The sequence below is a fragment of the Solea senegalensis genome, linkage group LG14, assembly GCF_019176455.1.
Source record: "Solea senegalensis isolate Sse05_10M linkage group LG14, IFAPA_SoseM_1, whole genome shotgun sequence".
In the NCBI taxonomy this organism is placed as follows: domain Eukaryota; kingdom Metazoa; phylum Chordata; class Actinopteri; order Pleuronectiformes; family Soleidae; genus Solea; species Solea senegalensis.
Genome location: NC_058034.1, coordinates 17,584,607 through 17,609,011, shown reverse-complemented (window position 1 = coordinate 17,609,011; position 24,405 = coordinate 17,584,607). Strand labels below are relative to the sequence as shown.

The 24,405-nt window shown below is 39.6% G+C and overlaps 1 protein-coding gene across 1 annotated transcript in view; it reads right to left on the bottom strand.

Moving 5' to 3' along the window:
* LOC122781103 (contactin-associated protein-like 5) overlaps positions 1-24,405 on the bottom strand; it is a 95,594-nt gene that overhangs the window by 4,583 nt on the left and 66,606 nt on the right. The window contains exons 11-21 of the mRNA XM_044044611.1: positions 23,040-23,146; positions 20,115-20,234; positions 19,810-20,010; positions 17,054-17,216; positions 14,473-14,600; positions 13,971-14,141; positions 11,312-11,530; positions 6,973-7,212; positions 5,138-5,362; positions 3,955-4,088; positions 3,013-3,100 (exon numbers count right to left, since the gene is read on the bottom strand). Of these exons, the coding sequence (XP_043900546.1) occupies positions 3,013-3,100; positions 3,955-4,088; positions 5,138-5,362; positions 6,973-7,212; positions 11,312-11,530; positions 13,971-14,141; positions 14,473-14,600; positions 17,054-17,216; positions 19,810-20,010; positions 20,115-20,234; positions 23,040-23,146 (1,796 nt within the window). The remainder of the gene's footprint in view (positions 1-3,012; positions 3,101-3,954; positions 4,089-5,137; positions 5,363-6,972; positions 7,213-11,311; positions 11,531-13,970; positions 14,142-14,472; positions 14,601-17,053; positions 17,217-19,809; positions 20,011-20,114; positions 20,235-23,039; positions 23,147-24,405) is intronic.

Genomic DNA, 24,405 nt, shown 5'->3' with positions numbered 1-24,405 from the left:
AATGGGACACTGTTGAGCTGTGGATCAGACTTTGATCTTCGATCTTGAGCTTATATACATTTTGGGGCAAATGACTGAAATTGGAGAGGTTTTGGTCACAGCTGTTGCATTATTTTACTGGAGTCTTTAGGTTGTTTTTTTTTTGCAGGTGTGTACATCATTATTTATTTAATTACCAAGAGTAGCTCGTACCCCTCCCCATCAATAATCCTAATGCCTTACAATATCTTTGTAAATTATGTTTCATATTTTTCTTTGTGCACAACCCTGTTTCTCAGTATGTAGCGTTGCATTGTTTCTCTTCATGAAGACCAAACAAATACAGAATGATGCAAAAGATCGAGAATTACCTACTGGAGGTTTAAGTTCATGTGTGTCTAGATGGCACTGGTTGTCATGGTAACATGTCCTCTCGCTCAATAATGTTGATAAATTCCCGTATCTCACAAGATCAACAATTAAAAGGTAAAAAAAAAAATCTGGATCTGTTTCAGATCAATACCAAAATAATCTAATAATTTCTTCCTTAAACCATCGTCACCTATGTCCGTAGAAAATGTCCTTTTTGAGTTCTGAAGCTCACAGTCAATCCAAAAGAATTGGAAACAGTCACAGCCATGACATCTCAGAATGTTAAAATGTCTCTTAACGACAGACTCAGGATGAAAAAGTGGAAAGAATTTGGGATAATGTCAACAAAATACAAATAAATAAACAACACAAAGTGTCATAGTAAGTTAAAAGTGCTAAAATTAGTCTGTTACTAAGAGGGTTGTTTGTGTGAGCACTGTCACAGTGGCCTTGTGTCAGTGAACTCCACCTCTGCATCACTTTTCTTCTCCTCCCCTCTCTCTCTCTCTCTCTGTGTAAGAGTCTCAGTCCCTCTGTTCTTTTCTGGCACTTAAGTCAGGGCTGATGGATGACAGTGCTGGCGGGGAGTGAAAGTATATCAACTGTCTTGCAGCCTCTCTGATTCTGATACTGACACGACTGCCTGAGTCCCGTAGCTCGGAGAAAAGCTGGGTCATACACCAACCATGGCCTGGGTCATCGACACAAAAAACACAAAGGCACCAAACCATTTCATACGGCGTGCACATTCATTCATATCAATTTCTTTACATACAGAGCGGATTGCAGATGACACGTTTGCGCATGCGCACTTTGCATGACTGTAATTACGCCACACGGCTGGTGTAACAACGGTTCCTGAAAGCTGAGAAGTTGCACATCAAAGCCAACATGCGGTTATTACGGTAATTTCACTTGCGCTGTTGCAGGAAGCCGGCGAATCAGAGTCCTAGTCACCAGAGAGGAAAAAGATGGAAAAACGCCTGTATATAGTTTCCATATTTTTGGCCCATGTTTGGACATTGAGACAAATAATCAAACAAATGTTAACTTTAAATGTTTTATACTGTTCAAATTTCAAATTTGACACACACAATTTGGTGTTCATGTACCACTACAGTGTTTTTTTGAATAAAACCTTTTGTTTTTCTACATTTAAAATTGTTAACACGCTATTTTAACATGCAGTAAATTGGAACTAACTGACAGATATTGAAAACACTTACTTATAGGATTTTTTCTGGCCTTTTTCTGGTTAAAATCAGGTGTTAAAGGGTTAAATGTGCACCATGTACTATTCAAAACCTGCTGTACATAATAGACACCAGTAACTAAAAACCTATACTAGTGTCATTCTCTCAGTCCAGATTTGAATATTACTTTATTATATAGTATAAATTAAATAGGTTACATTATGTGTCTAGTTTAGGCTACAGAATATAGCAAAAGGCTTTGTACATTAAGAAAAAAAGCTATTCTGTGTCGTCCCATGGAGCCTTCCAACAGTTGAAGCTGACCTTTAAGTGGTTTTAATGCGGAGGCTGCTACAGGAATATGATAAACAGCTGATTCTGAACAAACTAGTAACAATGTTCTGATCGCGTTCTCGCTCACGTTTAGTGTTGAAATCTAACACAGTACATATTTGCTGACATTTTAGAGGGAGCCGAGCTTCCCTTGTTGTCTTAGAGCAATCACCACTGCTGTGGACTCAGTGTGACAGGTGTCACTGAATTTGTTGACCCCTCATATTCACACAGGAACATGCTGTGTCTGTCAATAACTGGTGGTTGGATCACAGTTGACGGAACAGTTTCTCATGTGCTCATCTGAGCATGATATAGCGGCGGCTTTAAAGGTGGGGAAAAAGGGAAATTGTGTGTGGATTAAAGGTTTCGACGGGCTTTTCAGAATGAAATTGGGCTGACACATTAAGTTTCTAAATGGCTGTGTATATTTTTTCAATTTGCAACCACTTTTATTCCCCCCCCCAAAAAAAAAAGAATAAAAAGTAAAGCACAAACAGTTGTATGATACAGAGTTCTGGGATGCAGACAGAGGCTGAACTGTACCGTCTGACTTCCTGGTTGAGTTTGACCCCACACTCGGCAGCGGAGACTTATTGGTTGTTATGCTGAAATGCAGGGCGCTGACTTCAATCTTCTCCGTAATTTGTTCTTTTCAATCTCCCCTCATTACCATACAAAGTGAAGGACCTTTTCTAAAGTTATTACCACTCCAGCTGCCTGAAGCTGCTCACAGCCACGCAGACATAAAGGCGGTATTACTCATCACTTTGATAACACAGATAAAAGTTCACAGACGTGTAATGCAGTGTCTGAACTTCTGCATCAGTGAGCAACAATGCTGCTCACGCAGACACACTGAACCTAATGCCTCATAACTGCAATTTAAGTGGGTGGCTTCACCTTTGAAGTGATTTCCACAGTTAAGTGAGCTCATTTTGACAATATTAATGTGTCAACTGCTTTATAAAAGCACCACAGCTGTTGGACTGAGTGTCCCGGAGTCCCTCCGGTTCACTCAAAGAAGTGAAACAAGTGCAGCAGAAAGCCCTAGAATAGTGTTTAGTCGCATGGGGCCGAGCATCTTAAAGCACTTATTCCAACAACTCAGTTGTGTAATCTAGACGTCACTTACTCTGCACTCTGCCCAGAATAAGCGACTTGATGCTGTTGAATTCCACATCAGATGTCAAGTTGAAGTCCTCTCTGGTATTCCGGTCGATCTGAAGGATAATGTAAATGTCATATTAGAGGTTAGCAGGTAGACAGCAAAGACTAATGGAGACAAAGTGTCAGGCCTCTTTATCCAAATTGTGATGGATGGCTGCAGGAAAGTGAGCTATAAAACCGCAACAGGAGGATCTGCCTCCGGTCTGCAATGCATATTGTATAATATTGATCCGTTAGTTTCAGATCTGGAAACCAAAAGAGCTGTAAGATGTGGTGCGGCAGTCATGACCAGATAAGTTTAAGTAGAAGAGGTCTGAGGAGGTAAACGCCTCGGAGAGAAAAGAGAGAGCGAGTGAGAGACTCCTATATGAAAGAAAAGTGAATAAAACAGAGAATAGGGTGTGGGGTTTGGCTTCAGTGAATCATTTATCAAATGGAGATTTGCTGATGCTGTTCAACCTGGGACTAACCACAGAAAACGAAACAAAACTTTGTTTTCTCAAAGCAATTTTTTGAACAGCTTGGTGCTGGATTTCAATTATTTCACTTATATGCTTGGATTGGTCCCAGTTCTGTTCCTGTTGACTGGACCCTAAATTTTAATGATGTAGATACTCATTTATTGAACATTAGTATGTGAATCAATATCTTTTGCAGTTGGATATTTTTTGCTCGGGGTTATAAAATAAGTGAAAGCCAGCAGTTTTATTTAATAACGATAATGAAAGTCGACTTCCCATATCAATTGCTATGAGCCACGGCTCCATGTGACAATGTAATGTGCATTCCACACATTTTTAAATGTTCTAAACTGATTATTGACACTTTTTATTCCTAACCTTCAATTCAAAATATCATCATCTGCTTGTGGAGGTCTGTGTGACCCGGTGTGTGAGTCGTTTTGTACCTGCACAGACACCGTGTCTGCCAGTCTCCAGATTTTCACGGTGTGCAGACGTCCATCAGCCAGGTTTGTAACTCTGCTGGCCAACACCTCCACATCTCTGCTGCTGTGCAACTTGTACCTCATTTCCAATTCATCTGTGCAAAGAACAACAAAACGAGTGCGAGTTGAGAGTTCATTCAAAAGTCCCACACATTTCAGACTCAACATGCAATCCTGGAGTATATAAAGAATACCTGCTGCTCTCTATATTGTCTGTGAGTTTTGTGCACTTGTTTTACACTGAGTGACAATTCCAGAGCAATAAGTTGGTAAATCACTAGTAATAACTATATATAATTTCCTTTTTATATTCTTAAAATACATTGGAGAAATTGTTAAAGAAATAATAACGAGACAACATATCAATACAATCTAATTTACAAACTGCTTTTAGCTTTTAGGCTTTTCAAGAAATGTTATTTCCTGACTACATGCTTACAGGGAACAATACCGTGATAAAAAGAACATCCTACTAATAAAAAAAAAAAAGCATATTTGAGAGGGCACAGGTTGTCGGAGAGACTTAAATGTCTCTGTGTGCAGCAGCTGAGGCTTTTGTTACTGCGGCACCAAAAGAGAAACCAGAGAAAAGCCTTTATGGTGCACCCAAGTGAAACCTCCCTCCCTCTCTCTCTCACTGGGATTTAATTAGATACTTTAGCAAGAGAGCAGATATGCGATAATGCCTCGGTCAGTTACTGAAAACCTGCTCAACCTCAGCTTTTTCTGTCATAGGAGGAAACACTTGAACCGCAGAATGTGTAAGATTTAATTAATGACAATGAAATCAAATGTAAAGGCCTTTGATGCCTCGACACACAACAGCTTGTTTTCATTTGTATAGCATTAGACAAGTTCACACTTTCTGTGACGGCACATTTACAAGTTACAGACACTAGATGACAGCCAATATTTCACGCAACACTGACATGGCTTCCTGTCAAGTGGCGCTACAGGAAGCTCAACAGTGAAGCAAGTGATTAAAATGTGAACATGGTAGCAGGAATGGCACTGAAAACATAGCAGAGGAGAATTATTATTGAATAGTGACGGGACCAAGTGTTTATTTTTAAGCTACAGAGGAGAATAACTGATAGAAATTTAACGTTGCTGAAGAACAAAAATCTCTTCTGAGTGCGCTCACCGTGTCTGTTGATGAGCAGTGCCAGATATTCTTTGAAGAAAGAGTTGACATAGAGCAGCAGAGCCGGACTCTGTAGGGTCCTGAAGCTCAAGGAGATGTTTTCTCCTCGCAGCGACATATCAGTGTAGATGGATGAAGGTATGACGCTGCTGTTGCTGCTCAGATCGTACGGCTCCTTGAGGATGTAGGTGATGGACATCCACGGGTCAAAGCTGACCGAAACCTCTGAAAGTTAAAAAAGTACTGGTAAATGGTCTGTATTCACAGTGCTCAGCATCATACTGCTATACTACACAACTGCAAACAAGATGTGTTCATTTGCACACACAAAAAATTCTTCCTAACAAATTCATTCAAGACCAAGTTGTAAAAATAAATGCTCCCCAATGAATGTCTTAGGAGCAAAGCTGAATTTTAGACTACAAGTATGTCCCCTGATCTGAACCCAATCCAACACCTACGGGGAATTCTGAAGAGACAAATTGAGCATCACTCTCCATCCAGCATCCAGGCTCTAAAAGAGGTCGTTCTTGAAGAATGGATAAAAAAATAAATTCTGCAATATGTGGGGAACTTGTTCATTGCATGCCTAGAAGACTTGGTCATACAAAATACTAGATGCAGTCGTTTTTGTTGTGGGGTGTATTCATTTATGCATCAACTAATTTGGTAAAACTGAAGATTTTGTTATATTAAGTTATAATATTGACCTGACTTTCATGTTAAAATCTTACTTTTCATGTACTCATGCTGAATGCATACACTGTATATAGTGCTGTTCTAGTATAGATGGCCACTCAAAGCTGCTTTACACTGCAGTTTTGCCATTCGCCCATTGATTTAGCTCTGAAACATTACAACAAGTTAACATGAGCAATACAAATTAAAATGTCACTCACCCTATTTTTACATACCTATAAGTATGATCATTTTGTGACTTGGCGTTTTTCCATGAATAAAAACATTTCCTTCTTATGTTCACTAGAAAAACATGTCTCTCATTAGCACTGTGGAGCACTATCTTTGCAATTAGACTGTAACACCAGTTTATGCACATAATTATCCTGTTAGTCAGTCTTGCTATCGTGTAGACACAGGTGAGAAGCGTCAGTCAAAGTCACGTCGGAGTGAGGGAAACGTGTGATCTGTTTGTCACTTGTTTTCCTCTAGGAATTTCATGCACAACAGCTTCTGTCGTTTCCTCAGAGTGATGCCAAAAACAGAAAGCAGTCATTGAGCAGGAAGGAAATGTCTTGTAAGTCCCAAAAACAGACATGCAAACATGCAAACTCCAGCGCAGAGTAAAACCCTCCGAATGTATACACGCTGTAAACAGAACTCCGACAGAGCGTGGTTATTTTTCGTGGCTTTGCTTTGTCATTGCTTTGTTTTCACGTTGTGGGTTGTCAGGTACAACGGCTAGTTCCACATTAAACAGCATAACAAATATGCGCACTTCCTTTTGTTTGTGTTTCATGCCCAGAAACCTCCCATCTAATGCCTGGAGGAGTTTTCCAAACTCATTGGAAACGCACAAGCTATCACAGCAGGCTTCTAACTCTAGTAGTTTTAAGAAAACGTTCAGTCACTGCTTTCCACTTTCACCTGCCATATGAAAAAAAACCAAAAAAAAACAGCAATCTGTACATAATATTATACAGTAATATATTATAATATAAAACACTTGCATTATACGATTTCTTTTAGAATGTGGTCGCCAAATTCTCCACTCAGAGGGGGACCACCACGAAGCACATGGTAAAATATCCAACAAATATCTTATTCTTTTCTTGAATAAGATAATAAGATGAAAACAGGACACTCTGCTGCAGTACCTTGATGACAGAAGGCTCCAGTGTAGGCAGACTGACCACAGTCACAGGAGAAACTGTTGGACTTCTCCACACAGCGACCGTGATTCTGACAGAGGGAGCCGTAGCTGCTGCAGTGGCCCGGGCACCCGGGTCGCACCCCGGGGGTGATCTTCGCCCGCTCCTCCACGTCCAGAGTGACACCGTTGAGCTGCAGAGCACGGATGCAGCCCAGAAAGCCTTTCTGTCTAGATGCAGTCCCTCCTGTCAAGGAAATGAAAAAAAGGATATATTGACCCTCTATATTGCCTCAGTGTTGGCAATAGTCATAGTAGAGTCATGTTTTTGAGCTGTTTTCAGGGAATCTCTTCCTCCCCAGTTAACTGCTAAGATGCGGGTGACCAAAAGTCACAGTTGCAGTATCCTCACGGAACCTTTTAGCCTTTTGAACATGACATTGACTTTTTTATGTTGATATTCGCAGGCATTTGTATTTATGAGTCTGAGAAAAGAAAAGTCGAAGCCTGAAACAACTCGAGACTTAAACTGTGGCTGTGCAGATGCAAACAAGCCCTGGGCAGTCATTTTAGAGATTCTGCTTTCGTATATCACATTCACAACAAGTAGCTAAACACCATCTTCATCAGGATTTCTGTTTTACAAGGAGAAAATCTGTCCTGAAATCTGCAAAACTGCTCCCTCAAATATAGGTATATTACACACTTCCCAGTTTTTCCACTTTGGTTAGAATCAAATCCATAGATGTTAATGCTATAAATCACATTGGCAGAATAGTAACAGTGTGTCACTATTATGCCAATAATTTTGTAATACAGGGGTAATATTATGGCATCTTATCTCTATGCATTTTCCAGCTTGTTAATAACAAAGGTAATTTGGTTGTAATAAGGAGGCAATATTACAGTAATACTTTGCTCACATCCAGGTAAAAGCTTGGTAATATGTAAAACTAAAGGCTAGTGTAATACTTTCATGATAATTACCATATTATTAAGTAAAAGTTCATCATTCCTTGTGTCTAGAGCTGAAACAATTACTCGATTACTTGATTATTACTCGATCACTAAATTAATCATCAACTTCTTAAATGTGAATATTTTCTGGTTTCTTTGCTCCACATAACAAAGAAATCCTTAAAACTGAATCATTTTGGTTTGTGGACAAAAGCAAGAAAATCAAGTTTGAGATCATCATCATTTCAAGGTTGGACCAACACTGATCAACATTTTTCAACATTTTTTGACATTTTATGGACCAAACGATTATTTGATTAATTGAGAAAATAATCGTCAGATTAATCGATTATGAAAATAATCGTTAGCTGCAGCTCTACTTGTGTCCCACACACATTTTCCTCTGTTATTACGGCGCTATTACCCAAGCGATAAGATGAAATGACTATACTACTGCATATAATTACAATACTATTGCTATATTGTTATCATACACTGAATGTAAAGTGTTGTCTAATGTGTCAATAAGTGAGTAATACAATAAATGAGTGTAGTTTATTTTAAGAAGCCCAATAAAATACAAAGTTATCAAACCATGTTCATCTAAAATGTTAAGCGTGAATACTTTTCCATTTTATCTTTGTTATCGTTTCTGTCTGCAGTTAATTAATCGCATGTTGTTACCGCAGCATGACGCGGGAATCGCCAGAGATACGATACGACATTAACATGATATTTAAGTCACGGTACGATATTACCCCAGGTTAGATATCCATCCAGCTCCCCCATCAGATGTAACCCTAACCCTAACCCAAGAGTTTAATGTTGACTAAATGGCATTTGCCATCACACTGAAAGCCGTCACACGCAGAACAATTGTTATTATTATTATTATCATTATTATCATTATTATTAATGGAGAAGCTTCAAATGTTCAACTCGAGAAGCTCACTAAATTCATTTATTGGCGGGTTATAAACCACACACGGCACAAAGGTTTGGTGCTGCCAGAGCCACACAAAAACTCTCAACCCACAAAGTGTCATTGAAATTCATCGACATTACTCCAATCATCAACAGAGCTCAGGTCATTTAGTAGAGTGAGTGGAAACAAATGGATTGGCTGACATTATTATACTGACATTTAAAAGGCATTGATTGATTCACACATTAGAAGAAAACACTTCTAAGCACAGCAGTTTTTTTCATATCTTGCAAAAAAAATATTCAGCTTATTAAACTTAAACAAAACCTATTGGCATCGCCAGTAAACAGCATCCTGCCCATATAAGGAGAACAACACATGGTCACTTCTGGCTGTCCAGGAAGGGTTATTAGCTTAACTCTTTTTTTATTTGTCTCATTTAAATGCGTGTCTACAGCCGAATGAATGTCCATATTATTTGTAGAAATCAAACTCTGCATGGATTTTTCATTCCACTCAAGTGCTTGTCAAATAAGAAACAAGCACTTAAAGAGTGTTGAGAGTCAGTGGAGATGAGGTGAGGATGAGAGAGTTTGGGATGACAGATGAATTTGAGGGGAATAAAGAACTATGTGCTGTGTGAGTACTTAACAGGAATAGAGAGACATTTCATTTCTCCCATATTATCATCTTTGTAAAACACAGAACAAAATCCTTTTGTTACCTAAAAAGCCATGAATGAGAAACTAACTGTGCAATAGAGCGCAGCACGAAGTGGATAAATGCAAATAACAAGTATCTGTCAAACTTAATCAAAGCAGAAGGTAGTGTAATCTTCCCATCAACAAGTCAATATGGCTCTGTTATGATCCTTGGAGACTACACACGTACACAAACAAAGAATAATCCACTCTTTTGGGCCACCATTCATTATTCAGTGCTTGATAACATCACACAACATCCCCCTTTTTTCCAAGGCTAAAGACTTAACCCCGCTAACACCAGCAGCACCTTGGGCCAGTGAGCTTATAAATGACCCTGAAGATGGTTTGCTGTAGTTAGACTGGTGCAGCTTCTGGTGGTGTAAATCTAGCAGCTGCCCATCTGAGACTTGTGTGGTGCAGTGTCAAAACTTTTATCTAATAAGAAACTGCATGGGAAAGTTAGACATTGTAGCACTTTATGAGTCAAAGGCAAAAGTCTTCTGGGGTTTAATTTCTGTGAGCAGCTGCCTGCTTCAAGATGAGTTGGTGAAACAAAAGCTCTGTAATCTCCTGGCATAGCAGGGCCGAAAAAAAGAAGAGAAAAGATTTATTATTCAGCCCCGACACGGAAGCATAACTCTCTCAATGGCATCCTTGCCATGCTCTCTGACCAGCCATTCCAAAACCTAAGAATTTCAAATAAAAAATGATTTCTAATTGTTTTCAGTACCACGGAAAACCTTGAATTGCAACATTTCCTTACATATGTGGCTTTTTTCATGAATGGATAGAAAATCTCATTTGAACATTTCCAGTACAGAACTTCTATTGCCGCCCCCCTGTGGACTTCTGAGTAATGTTGTTTCTAAAGTGCTTTGGCAAGTTATGGGATGTACTGTATATCTGTCTTTTAACGTTTCTCATCCAGACTGCCTCCAGGAAACTTGGAGCTATGTGGTGCAGGAACAGCAGCAGCTGTGATTGGCACATGCAGGCACACAGATTCCGAAATTGCAATTGTGATTAAAATATGATCGTGAATGTTATTTTTAGCAGTAAAACATTTCAATGGCATTTCTTGGCATTTTCAGCAATGGTCCAACTGTATGCAGCCATCTTATTTATGACTGTGTGACCCTGCCTTTCTATGTCAGCTGAGATTGGCATAGCACCCCCCCGCGACCCTCACATGGAGGATAAAGCGGTAGAAGATGGATGGATGTATACTGGAAAGCAGAGAAATGGAACTTTGTGTCCATATACTCATTACAGTAGCCCTCAGGACGACCGTCCAATCACAGACAGGATTCACCAATGAGTCTTCTCAGTACCATAATTCCAGTTGAGTAACTGCCAGATAACGAAAAGTGAAAGTAATCTTGGAAAAAGGGGCATAAAAAGGGCAGAAGTACTCACTCATTGAACATGTTTTGACAATTCTACAGCCATAAAATCTAAATAAATCCAGGCGGCCTGATTATCACGATGGTCATAAGAGGGTTAACTAGTGCTAGGTAGAGTATGTTGCTTCTGCATTCATCAGCATGATGTGAAATGCTTCACTCTCTGTGCAGTGTGCGATTCATGTAGAAGCTTAATTCCAAGAATAAAAATTAAACTTTCTCTTTATGTCAATGACCTCTCGCTGCCCCCTACAGTATCATCTCAGCTCATGCTTGGGGAATCACAGCTTAAAACCAAACTAGTCTCCTCCCAACTTTTCAGGCCTTTGAGGACAAAACTTAAAACAAACTCCTCACCTATGAATAACTGGCTGTTGAGCTGCAGATGAATGTGTCCATCAGCAGGAGCCTCCTGCGTTGTGGCGGGAAACTCGTCGACGCAAAGTGAGGCCTCCTTCACGTTTCTCTCGGCTCGCACGCTGTGCCACCGGTCGTCGTTCAGAGGGATGTTTGCCTCCACTCGCACCTCCAGCGGCCCGTTGCCCACATCAAAGGAGAACACGACCTCAGTCGAGGCTGGAGAGGAGAGTCAGAGACAGAGGTTTGAGAATAGAGAAAATAAAAGTATAAAGTGAGGTAAATGACGATGATGCCAGCAGATTGAGATTGATTTTTCTTGTTGAATTCTGACAGCTCCACGTTTTACCCCGCGCCACACATTACACCAACAATTACAAGTGTGTGTGGAATGATGCCGACATGATGTCACATTTCTACTCATTCCTCCTGCCAGTCTGTTGGCAGGATGGGTCATGTGTAGTATCACCTTTCGCCATTTATTCAGCTCACACAGTTGTGTTACATGAGCTGTCTTCAACTATCACCGTCTTCAGTCCGCCTCTGTGTTGTCCGCACACACAGCAGTCGACGCCTCACGTTGAATAATGCATGAATGAAGGATAAACCCTAATGACTTCACCCAACGTCTTGACGTTTCCTCTGGCCTCACGAGGTTGACATTTTTGGCTTTATATTAGGTCTCATTATTGTATAGGACACTTAACCCAAAATTGCTCCTGGTGGCCGTGCTGCATGGGACAGAAAAAGCTCTGTGTATAGCTGTCCTGTGTGAATGGGTGTGAAGTAATCATCAAGACTACCTGTATATTCTATCGGGGTTCCCAAGGGTACTTGAAATCCTTGAAAGTGTGTGAATTGACATGAGTCATTAAAAGTGCTTGAATTTTGTAGATTTGAAGGTGATATTTAGGTAAATGTCTCCCTCGTCTGACGAGGCCTACTCAGAACACACGTGGAGTCATAATTACTAGCGGTGTTGTGGACACTGTCCACTGTCTCTCGCGGCCACTGACGCGAGATTCCATGCAGAACAGCAGGTGAGTAATGTTAAGCAAGAGAGAGCAAATGACGTGATGCCTGGGAAATGCAAATTCTCTGCCTCACCCAAAACAAATGACGAAGACTTGTTTGCCTAAGATCCCAAAGACAATCACTTGTCCAGATGCAGAGTGTGCTGCAAATCAATGAAAGTGGACGAAACAGCTCTTACAGGCTGCCCTCCCATCTTAAGCTGTGTCAGCACATTTCGTTCTTCAATTTGAGGGAAGTGGTCCTGGAAAGTCCTTGAATTTGATGTCAATCAAGCTGTGGGAACCCTGGTACCTGTATTCCTTTTGTTAGTAAAGTAAAATCTAATAATAAACCTAAATATTTGGATACCTTCATCCACCACACAGAAAGACACATGCTGTTATTTTATTTTTTTAGTAGCCAGCAGTTTAAAGACTTAGCAATGTTCCCAGGCACGCCATATTCAATTCAGAGCTATTTCTAAGATAAGACGTGACCTGTATGTACAAAGCTGTCCCAGTAGGACTGAAACTTCTATCCTAGGCTACCATGTAGTCATCACTATCGCAGTTTAAAAACTAAAGAGGTGATCTGAAGCCTTTCATCCATCAACAACACTGCCAACATGCCTACGCTCCACATTCATGGATGAAGTTAACAGGGTGGTTACATAAGTGCACGTTTGAGCAAAACAGCAGTCCTCACTGACGATGGTAACAGTGGAGGAGAAAGCGTCACTGCTGTGGGACTGTGGAGCGTCAGTTAATGTAGGGAGCTGCTCTCTGGCCTAACTTCAGTCATGTTAACAGCAGTAATACAGATACACAGTCACCTCAGCACCAGCTGTCATAACAACAGCAGTGATGAGAGACACGCTCCACCGAAACAAATGTTTTGTGACACAGAAATCCCTTGTTTGCCTATTTTAGATGGATACAATGGACCAAATAGCATTAAAAACAAATAAAGTTAAAGTTTATTAATCCCCTTAGGGAAAGTATTCCTCTGCATTTGACCCACCCTAGAATTAGGAGCAGTGGGCTGCCACACTGAGTAGCGCCCGGGGAGCATTGGGGGTCGGGTACCTTGCTCAAGGGTACCCCAACCCTTTTTGGCCGGGTGGGGATTTGAAGCGGCGACTCTCTGGTTACAAGTCAAGTTCCCTTTCCACTTGGCCACAGGCTGCCAAAAATATTTGACATAACTAAGCCGACAACAACATACTGATGCTGGGAAAGAAAATACTGCCTTTGTAAATGAAGAATTATTATGAGGGGGAGTGATGGACATGTTGTGTGTTTCCACAAGTTGAAGCATTTAAAAACACTTCTCAGTCTCAGATCCTGTGACTAATAATGATGAAAGCGATAATGGGACTATGTGACACCTGTCCTACCTTCCTACCTGTAGGAAGAATTTCTGAGATTACAGTATATCTGACATCTCAACTTCACCACTGATCTGAATGCTGTTGTGCACACTGACGGTGCAAAAGTGCCCGCAGCAAATCAGCAAACTCACCAACCAAGCTTTCCACTGACTTACATGAACTGAACAGAATAATAACCGTTGTTGATGTGAACACCTGCACTTTTCCTGTCGAAACGTGTCCAAAAACAAGTTATATTCCTACACTCTTACTTACAGTTGAGTTCTATGCGGATGAAATCCTTGATACCCAGATTTTCCAGGAACACCCCAGAAGACGATGTGGTTTTAAAGAGGAAGGAGATGTCCGCGTTCAGCTCACCGTGGAAGGTGGGGAAGTGAAGGTAAGATGTCTCCTTATCAAAAAACGCAGCGTTCCAGAAGTTTTCTGAAAAATGAAATCTTGTACTTGTAAGGAGATTTACCACTGTGAAACAAAGCTAATTAAAAGTAAAGTTTTAAAGGCTGTATAATGAAAATTGTGCAGTAAACAAATGAACCAACTGTTCGGCTAATTACATAAGAACAAAAGCACAAACATCTTATTATTCATCTACTATTATTTAACTAACTTTAGAGGCAATTATAAATTAGATTAGTTCATATTTCAATCAGACATTGCCATAAATGTTTACATCTATTTGTAAGAGATTTCTATAGTTCAGAGTTAAATGTAAAATCTTTAATATCAAAATATATCAAACTCGTAATTGACTTACTGTCTCCATGACAACGCAGGGGTCCTACTCTGTAGGCAGCCTCTGAGCCGGGTCGCTGGACATCGCCCAGAACCAGAGACCTGACAGGAAGTGACTCTTTACGGGTGAGTAGGCCTGAGTCGTTAGTCCTAAAGGTAGTGGAGAGGAGGTGGAGGAGGAGAAAAGGAGAAAGGAGAATTGTCAAGGAGCAAAAAGAGCAGGAGAGGAGAGAGAAGGAGAAAGACAGGGTGAAAGTAGAAAGTGGAGAGGACGAAGATAAGGAAATGAAGGAGAAGGGGAAAAGCCTAACCTCAAAGGAGGCAAAGGAGAAAGGCAAGAGGAGGGGTGGAGGCAAACGACAGGAAGAAGAAGAAAAAGGTGTAGAAGAAGAAAGGTGAATGATAAGGACGAGAGAAAGAAGGAGAAGAAATAGTGCAGGACAGGAATTAATACAAGAGAAAAAATATGGAGGATGAAGAGGCAGAAAAACAGCAGAGCAGGTTGATTAGAAAAGGAGGGAGGGAAGAAGGATGTGGAAAATGAGATGAAGAGGAGGAGGAGGCAAAGAAGAGGACATCAATTTTAGCAAGCTGACTAATCATGCACACGGAGCAGGTGTAAAACTTATGCCCACAGATGAACTGTTCAAACGAAGATGTTCTGTGGAACTCTTTTATGAAGGAACGTACACTGACAGATTGATCCAAACACGTTCAGCCTGCTTTGTTTCTACAAAATGTTATCGAAAATAAAACTACAACTGTAGGTCACCAGTGAATATCAACAACAGACGAAAGTCTTTAGAAATACAGTCAGAGTCAGAATGAGGAAGGGAGACAACAGAAAGAGAGACGGGAGCAGGATCGGTATGGGAAAATGGTTGTTACTGCAGCATTGGTCACAGGATTGACAAAGGTGACCTAAATACAGAATTGCTTACAGCATGAATAAAGGGATTTGAATACAGGACAGGATAACACACAAGGACGGATGTATAAATAGCTTCAGATTTGTCACGAAACATTTTCTGGATCGTTTTAGTCCAGTAAAGAGTGATGTAATGTTATTAGTGATTCATGATTAGAGCTGTAACACGGGTTCCATTAAACCACTTAATTGAGAAGCCTCAGAAACAACAACTGTCTCTGTACTTTTCTAAAAAAGAATTATTTTTATTCTGAAACTTTATTATATTTTAACCCTTAGGGACAGTTGTGTGCATTTTTTTACGCACTTTTCATTCTATATTTTTTGATAATTTTGGCTGTGTTCATGCATATGGCATGAATTTTGGCAAATTGTGTATTTTTATTTGTAGTTGAACCTGTTATTTTCAGCTCAGATCCTGCTGTAACTTAAGGCTAAAATACACTGTGTACGCTGTGTACCGATAAGCGCAAAAAATGTCCCCAACTGCAGTTTTTGATGTCACTCCTATTAAAGCATAATACATACATTTTATTGTATGGGTGTCAATCTGGGCTCCACCAGATGGCGTCATTTTGAGAGAAAAAAAACATGCTATTTCCACTAGATGGCCCTGTCACTGTTGTCGCTACTCATTGACAGGCTGTATTAATTCAAAAATTCAAAAATCTACTTTGCATGTAGTATATTGTAGTATGTAGTATATATAAAAAAATCATTTTCATTTGAAAACACAGTGGCATCATGACAAAAACCTGGCATTCGAAGGATTAAAGTCTTGATTTTACAGCGGTGCAGAGAGGTTTGTTTGGTGTAACTAGTAATGCACAAATGCACAGTTACAAGGTTAACAGGCTAACATTTAACAAGTAAACACAAAGTGCAAGCAGGACTGATGAGGGTGACATTAGCTTTGCAGTTATTTGGTCATGAATCAAAGGACTGAACATGATGATGGTGTTAAAGGAAAAGTACCTGGTTTTAATTTAGGGGACCAAATACTATATGTCAGTACCACATTTCATTTTAGCAATTTATCTGTGTTACTTCCATTAAAACGTTTTAATCAAAAATATCAACGAAATATTGCCGAATAAATTCCCAGTTTTAATTTAAAACTACATGACAGCCTCATGGCAAAGAGATCACTAAATCAGTATCATCTTTCACTAGATTTACAGAGCGGACAAACCTGATGGCCAGTGGACTAATAATTACACAGAGCCATAGAACTAGAATAATGTATAATCTGTACTTGCTTTTACAAAACAGATTATTCTATTTTTCATTTATTGAACATAAATGTTTAAAGTCCATGTCCTTGAAACAAACAGGTCCAATTTGCAGTGGAGAGATAAGGTTAGGGTTAGTATATAAACAGTGTATGCACTGTTTATATACTAACACTCCATCTGCATTACCAGCTAACCAAGAGGCCTCTAATTGTTGTTTATATTTCATACAAAGACATCATAAATGGTAATACTGTTCCCCTTAAATGATTAATAATGCAAGATATTCACTTTCATTGTGCAATTTCCTACATTCTAAAAGGCATGCAAAAACATAACTGTGTTTTTGTTAATTCGTAATTCAGTATTACTTAAAAAGGAAAAAAAAAAACTTCCTTAAAACAGAGTTGTTTAAGGACATAACACAAAGTACAGTACAGTACCACTGGTTGAAGTCGGCATCACAGTTACAGAAGTGGTTAGAATCCAGACAACTGTCATGAAGACCACAGGCACACTGACGGCTGCCCGGCTGAGCTCCACCCCAGTATGACTGGACCTGACCTGGATGTGGACCTCCCACCCACCAGGTGAATGGAGCACCCTCTGAAACACACAAACACACACACAGTAAACCCACACTAGAGAATTGTGGGAGACCACAGATACAACAAAACTTTATAACCGATATTCAAAGCGACCGCTAAATGACATGTAATGGTGGACGGTGGGCGAAGTTTTGTACTGAGAAACGTAAAAAAAAAAACTGTGGATGAAGTCATGGCTGAAAAAATGAAATCAACTTGGCTTGTTCAAGTTACAGCTGTAAACAAAAGTATGCAACATCTGTTTCCGGGTCAACATGCTCTCATCGGTTATTGCTCGAATCAAAAGTTGAATTTGGGAAGACTCGGATGATGTTAAAATCGTGCCCGATAATCCCTCACACTACAAGATAATTTGGCGAGATAAACTCTTCAAATCAGCCTAAAATCAGAAGACGCCCACAATTGTCGGAAGGCCCAGATTGGGACAGAAATCTGGCCAATTATCCTCTCATGTGAGGCAGGCTTTTCTTAGCTAAATGTAAAATGTCTCACGTAGCTTCCAGAATTGTCAATCATCGCTTTTAATCACATAAAAAAATTGTAGCGGTATTTGTTTTTAAGTTTGACATTTTAGGCAAATAAAGAACATCCTGACGTAAAAAAATGAAAACGTTCATTACTGTATTATACACCTGATTATATCAATCCTGCAGCAGAACCTGCCTTCAAGTAACCTGGTGGTGCAACATGGCAAACTCTGTAGAAAAACCTGTTTCCTATATCAAAATAAATGTCTAGCAATGACCTCTGGAGTGTAGTTCAAAACCCTCTTGTCAAAACCCGGCTATATCATACCTAAGACATGACAAAATGCTACATACAGACTCTCTGCTTACAACATAAAGGGAGGTGTGGGGGAAGGAACTCTGTGATGGACTGGCATCACATGCAGGAGGGAGCAGAAATCCTCCTCGTCACATTGTGCAACGAAAACCAAAGACAAGCACCGGCCACATACTCCTTTCTGGAGTATATGACCTAGTCATACAACTGAGTACCTCCTCTAAGCTAATGAAAACAAAATATTCAGTGTTTCAGGTGATGCACTAATGAAAATTCAAACAACGAACTGGCCTGTGTGTTTTATTGCCTCAAATAAATCCTACACACTAACTTTATGTGCGAGCTCGGCTACAGCTAATAAAATGGGATATAAAAAGATCCACCTCTATCTATTCCTCCATCCATCTAAAAGCACCCATCAGATTTGATCCCCCGCCTACTCTGTCCTGTCAGTGGCCTTTAGTGAATTCTTACAGGCTCGCTGCCCAGTCTCGACTGTGTATCACTGAAATTGGACAGATAATTGGTAGCTACTCGTTCAAGACTTCTCCAGCTCACACGTTTCCTGACATGTAGGTTCTGCAGGTGTGTGCAGAGGTTGTGGGTGACTTTTCTCAGTGCTCTTTGTAACTTTAATGATGACTTAAACTTAAGTCTTTTTTACTGGTCTACAGCTACTTATCCAACACTAAAGGCACAAGACAACATATTTGAAATAGCTGATGGTGTAGCAGTGGATCTGATGTGAAATCAGTGATTTTCTCTCTAGGCGGTGGTTTAAAGAACTTCAGTCTCCAAACAGAAAACGTTTACATACATGTTAAAAGTCCGATTTCAGTCGGAATAATTCAGTTTTCTTAATGTCACGTAAACACCTTAGTCTACACCTTAGACTAAAATCGAGCTGTTCTTAGTCAGACTAACTTACCTGGATAATGCAATTCATAGTCTGATTATTCCTGCATGTATCAGCTTAATTGGACTGGAGTCGATTAAGCTTATACGGGAAACTCTGGATCATATGGCAGAGGCGTCTTTCTTCGGACAACACAACAACCACAAGAGCCATGCTAGATCTAATTTGTATCATGATAAGCATGTAACCACAGCAGGTGTTCTGTGACGTAAAGTTCAACAGGAAACTGATTCAATAAGCACTAGCTTATAGAGAGATACAGCGACACCTACAGAGGCGGAGTCAGATGTATACGGCCAATAAGATGGCAAAAAAATATGGCGCCTTAAGTGGCTGAAATCATATTTCTTCTCCGTGTTTGTTAAGAAAAGTTAAATAAATAACTTAATTCATGATCAGTTAAAAGGGCAATGTATTCACAGTTAGGAATATTGCTATTTATAATATATACAGGTCACAAGAAACGAGAAATGGTTATTGTTGTGTTTAACCAGAGATTTAATTTCTATTGAAATGTTTGAGTTTACTACTTGAAAGGCTTTTATTTTGATAGCAACAACCCAGAAGTAGGTACTAGCAAAGATGCCGGAAAAATGTCTACTGTTTTATCCTCCTCTGTTGATGTTTGTAAGAAGCAGCAAATCCGCAAATAAGCGCTGATGTTGACAGTTTATACACTTTCCTCATTGAAAGAAGCTCCAACTACATAACAGTGTTGTTAAAATGTCAATTACTTATACAACCACATTTAAAAACTAAACTATCCCTTTAACAAACAATGAAAACAATGACTTAAAAACAAAAGCTACATCGGCAATTCACAATACTTTGACTTCCTCACTTTCTTACAAAACCACAGCTGTAATTTTGTGATTTCCACTCTGGGTCTCACCTGGTGTGTTGAGGAGGCGGGACTTCCTGCAGTGGTAGACCAGCTCCTGCTCGCAGTGCTCTGATTGGCTGATGACGGCAGTCAACTGCTCGTCCTCCGTATCGTAGTCAAAGTAGACTGAGTGATGGTTTAGCTCAGGAGACGAATAAACCCGGGTGAGTTCTGTGTTGTTGTGCTGGATCACCATCCACGCCATGTCCTCTGTGGAATGATGTGGAAAGAAAAAATGATGAATATTTGGAGCTTAGAGATTGGAGAAGAGTTGCATATGACATGCACTAACACTGTGCGCGCTTGTGTGTCACCTGTCATGTTGCAGTAGATGAGCTGGGGTTTGACTGGTCCACTGCCATCAACGTCTATGTAATAATGTCCCGATGTGTTGCCTTTGTGTTTGTATGCCTCACACGACTGCTCGTGTGTCGCTGGGGAAGAAAACAATTCTTTTCATCAGAAGATCAGGCTGCGTTGTGATTTATACTTTCAAAATAAAACATTTCAGCTGTGACTCAGCCAAGCAGAATTGTAATAATTAAGAGAAGAAAATACTTGAAAATGAGTCTAAACAAACCCATTCATTCCTTTTGAAGAAGTAACTTTTTCTGTCAATATCATGAAATGTCATTTACCACAGTTAAACATGTGTCCAATTTACACTATCATGCAACTAAAATGTAAGAGTTAATATGTTGTATGTGACACAGTCCGGCTGTGCTGAGAGATGTTGCATTATAAATGTAATTTTTTTTTAATAAAATTATAAATGAAAACAACACTAGACCGCAATGATAGTTTCAAATTTACCCCAAAGAAACAAATACAAAATTGATTCTAACTGCATTAGTGTTTTGTTCAGAGAAAATTTCCAAACATGTCATTCAAACAAGAAAGCAGTGAAAAGAAACAAGCAATGTATAACAATTGTCTACAATATAAAAGAGTTAAAATTAAAAGTTTCTTTCTGTCTTTCTTTGTGTTTGACGTCGCTCCCCTTGTTTCGTCTCCCTCTTAGTTTCATCTGGCATGTTGCGATGATTCCAGAGAGCGAGCTGAATGACTTTGGGGTTTGTTTCTAAACCCAATAACAAGTATTGGACTCTAATTTAAATCTTCTCACCTATTTGCTGATATTTAGAACAGAAAACTTTATACCATATAAACTTCTTTCACCACCTGAGGTAACAGAGAAAACTGCGAGCCCACACTTTCTTACACAAGCATTCAATAAGCATCAAATGTAGCTATAAAAGGCTCAAAATCAGAGTCAAATATAGAACTATTTATGTTGTGTTTCTAATTATTCGGTTACATAGATCTTGGTCTAGTGCTTCAGTAAAGGTATTTTAAAAACAGCAATTAAACTTCCGGATAGAGGCAGCAGTGCATCAACAACTGTGTGCTATGATGCAACATATTCTTACTGAATATTGGCTTGTGGAGTGAGCAGTTTACATACACAACACCAGTCAGAACAATCTGTGTAACTCCAAGATTAAACCGAGATCATATTCTTAAGGTACTATAAACTTGAGCGGTAGATTTAGTCGCTAAAATCTGCGTTTCTCTGTATCCCCACTGGAGTGTGAGCCCTGTTGTGTCAGGCTGGAACTCTCTTTGACTGTGTTGGATCTTTATGAGGAGCTCTGTGCAGTGGTTGGCTCTATACAACCCTGATGTTCTCTGTCAGTTATTACTTTTTATTCTTATGGTTCTAGTGGTGAACCAGCTGGAATGTCCCAGTCTTCTGAAGTGAAAATATGAAACAAGGAGAAAAGAGTTGGCACCGGTTTCTCTGACACTGTGGATTGATGTGTTCTGTTTGAAGTGAGAAGTGGGGGAAAACTGTAGCTTTCATCTGCAGCGGGATGCCACCTCCTTTGTTCTTGCCTCAGCTTTCTCTCCGTGGAGAGAGTGACACTTCATTTCTGTTTTACCAACCAGGGTATTTTTGCCAAGAAGAAGCTGCACATCACATCACATTACAGGTGCAAACTTACCTACATGCACAAACTTTGAGTAAAAGCATTTTATATTAAAATGATGTTTACCTTGGTTTACAGAAAAATGTTTAATACAAGAGTTTCTGTGATGATAATTTTCTATTTCTTATTTTTTTACATTACAGTTATCTTGAAAGCAAAGCTTTTTGCTTTTTCTTCCCAGTGTTTTAAATGTGCTCAAAAGAATGTGTAGAAAGTGTCTCTTTGGTAGTAAACATTGTAACTGTATAGATTATTTGTATTTTTATGTTAGATTTATAAATATAGACCGATAAAGGTTCATCTGTTCTTGTCTTAACATTGCTTACAAAAATAAATAATGGACAATAAGTAACAAAAATGGAGACTGAGTCTGTCCCTCAGCATTATACTATCAAATGATTCATATATCCTGGCAGCAGATGATAGTTGAGTGGGTGGTACTTGAGTGTGGCAAATGTCAGAGCCATATTAGCTGTAGATATTTTACGGAAACTTGTATCCACTCATTCTGTGATAAAGTGGCTCACAACCCAAGATAAGAGCCACCTGCATGCATTAGAAAGTCAAACACAAGACCTTTTCATGACTTTCAGACAGGGAGTCTGTACTGCTCAGCATAATAAAGTTCAACCAGCCTGTTAGTCTGTCCCTGATTACATTTTGACTCTGAATTCATTTAATGCAGGAAAAAAAAACACCTTTGAATATTAGCCCGTAGGAGACATATATGGTGTCTCTGTTATTAGAGCAGAGGAAATGAAAACACGTGTGGAATATTAACCATGTTGATGGATGACAAACGCTAAAACTTTCTGTGATTAGGCAAACTATAACTGCTCCTTCTCTTTTTAGGATGGGAGCTATAAAAAACATAGACTCTACGATGTTTTGGCTATGAGTTTAAATAGATATAGATAATTTAAATAATAATGTGAGGTGTCAGTAAAGAAGGGCATATTATGGATTTAAAGAGGATTTGTGAAACCCTTTTGCTTCCATATTTTATCTCAAAATAATATGAATAAAGCAAGAGGAAATATTATATTTACATTCACATAGGTGGCCTTAAACTGTTTTTATATTTCTGTATGTGAATAGGTAAATAAACTGTGTTTTATCATACATCATTAAGCCAACGTGTTCTCATATTGAAAAAACAAACAATTGTGAATCTTTGTAGTGTAATAATAAGAGGAAATAGCATCACATGTTAGTTCTAAAGCATCTTCAAAGCCTCTGTTTGCTTACAGCTGTGGCAGGTGGCGCCGCTGTAGCCGCTGCTGGAGCAGTTGCAGTGGAAGGTGCTCCACGACTGAGTGCATCTCCCTCCATGTTCACAGTGACTGGGGGAACATCTGAGAGACAGAGAAGCATGTTGTTGTCTGTCAGAAGTTCTGTGAAAAGTTTCTCAAGGTTGTCGATTATGAAAAGGAGAATGATGAGCAGGTGTGGAGGAGGGACTTGAATAAAAACAACAGACTTAAAACAACAAAGTGAAGGTCTTTGTGTTAAAATCTTTGCAGGAAATCTTGAAGTCTAATTGAATTTCCTGTGCACCATGGATTTATAATGAAAAGTAGCTGATTTGAAGCTTACCTTTGTGTCTTTAGACAAGTATGACCCAAGCAATTTGAATATATTGCAGAGTTGTTTCTATACCAATGATATGATCTTACCAGTGGTAACATTTCAGATTTTACAGAATTGAAAATGTTACCACTGATAAAGAAACCATCACTCAAATTATATCTAATATCGCAGTGTTATGGTGTTAAAATTTGTAGTGGCAGAGTGGCATATGGAGGCGGATTTGGGAAGGTAACTCCATTTCCCGAGGGCGTTCTGCAGCACCACGTTAAGGCCAGACATGGTGCTGTGGACTCTGCCCTTCTAATGGCGCTAACAGTGCCATGGGAAGAGGGACTGGAGGCTGCCCACAAAAGAAAGGGGTACAGTATGCAGATTTGGTGGCAGAGGTCAGGGAGGATGCACAGGCTGTGAAGCTCTGTCCTGTGGAGGTGGGAGCTAGAGGCTATTTTAGGGAGCTGAACATCATGACCAGAAGACGTGACCTTGGGGAGTGAATAACATCGCAAAATGTCCCTGTTTACTGATAAGTGGCAAAACATCAAGGAGCGGTGGTCCTTGGCTAAAGACCATGCAGCTACCAACTTTGGTATGCGGTCTGGCTTAGGCCTGACCCAGAGAAAAGGACAATCCCTGCCATGCATAGTCCTCCATGGACACCAGTGTAGGTGTGACAGGCCTGCAGAGCCCAGCAGGCATACCATCATCACTGTGCAGCAAAACAGGAGTTGGAAGTAATTATATGTGATTTAATGTTTAGTGCAAGTGATTCATAAAGATCAGGATATAATTTATGCAAATCAATTACCATATGTTGTACAAGAAACTAATGAAACAACAGAAAAAAAAGGGTTAGGCATCCCTGAAATGTGATTCTAAAGGAAAAACAACAACAGTAATATAAATGGTATAAAAAAAAAAAGAAAGAAATTAAAAACACTGCTGGTAAAAAAAAATGCAGCTGTTCAGTGTGCGGTAAGATTCTGTCATGTCTGCCAAAGGCAGGCAGTTTGAAGAGAGGGTGTGA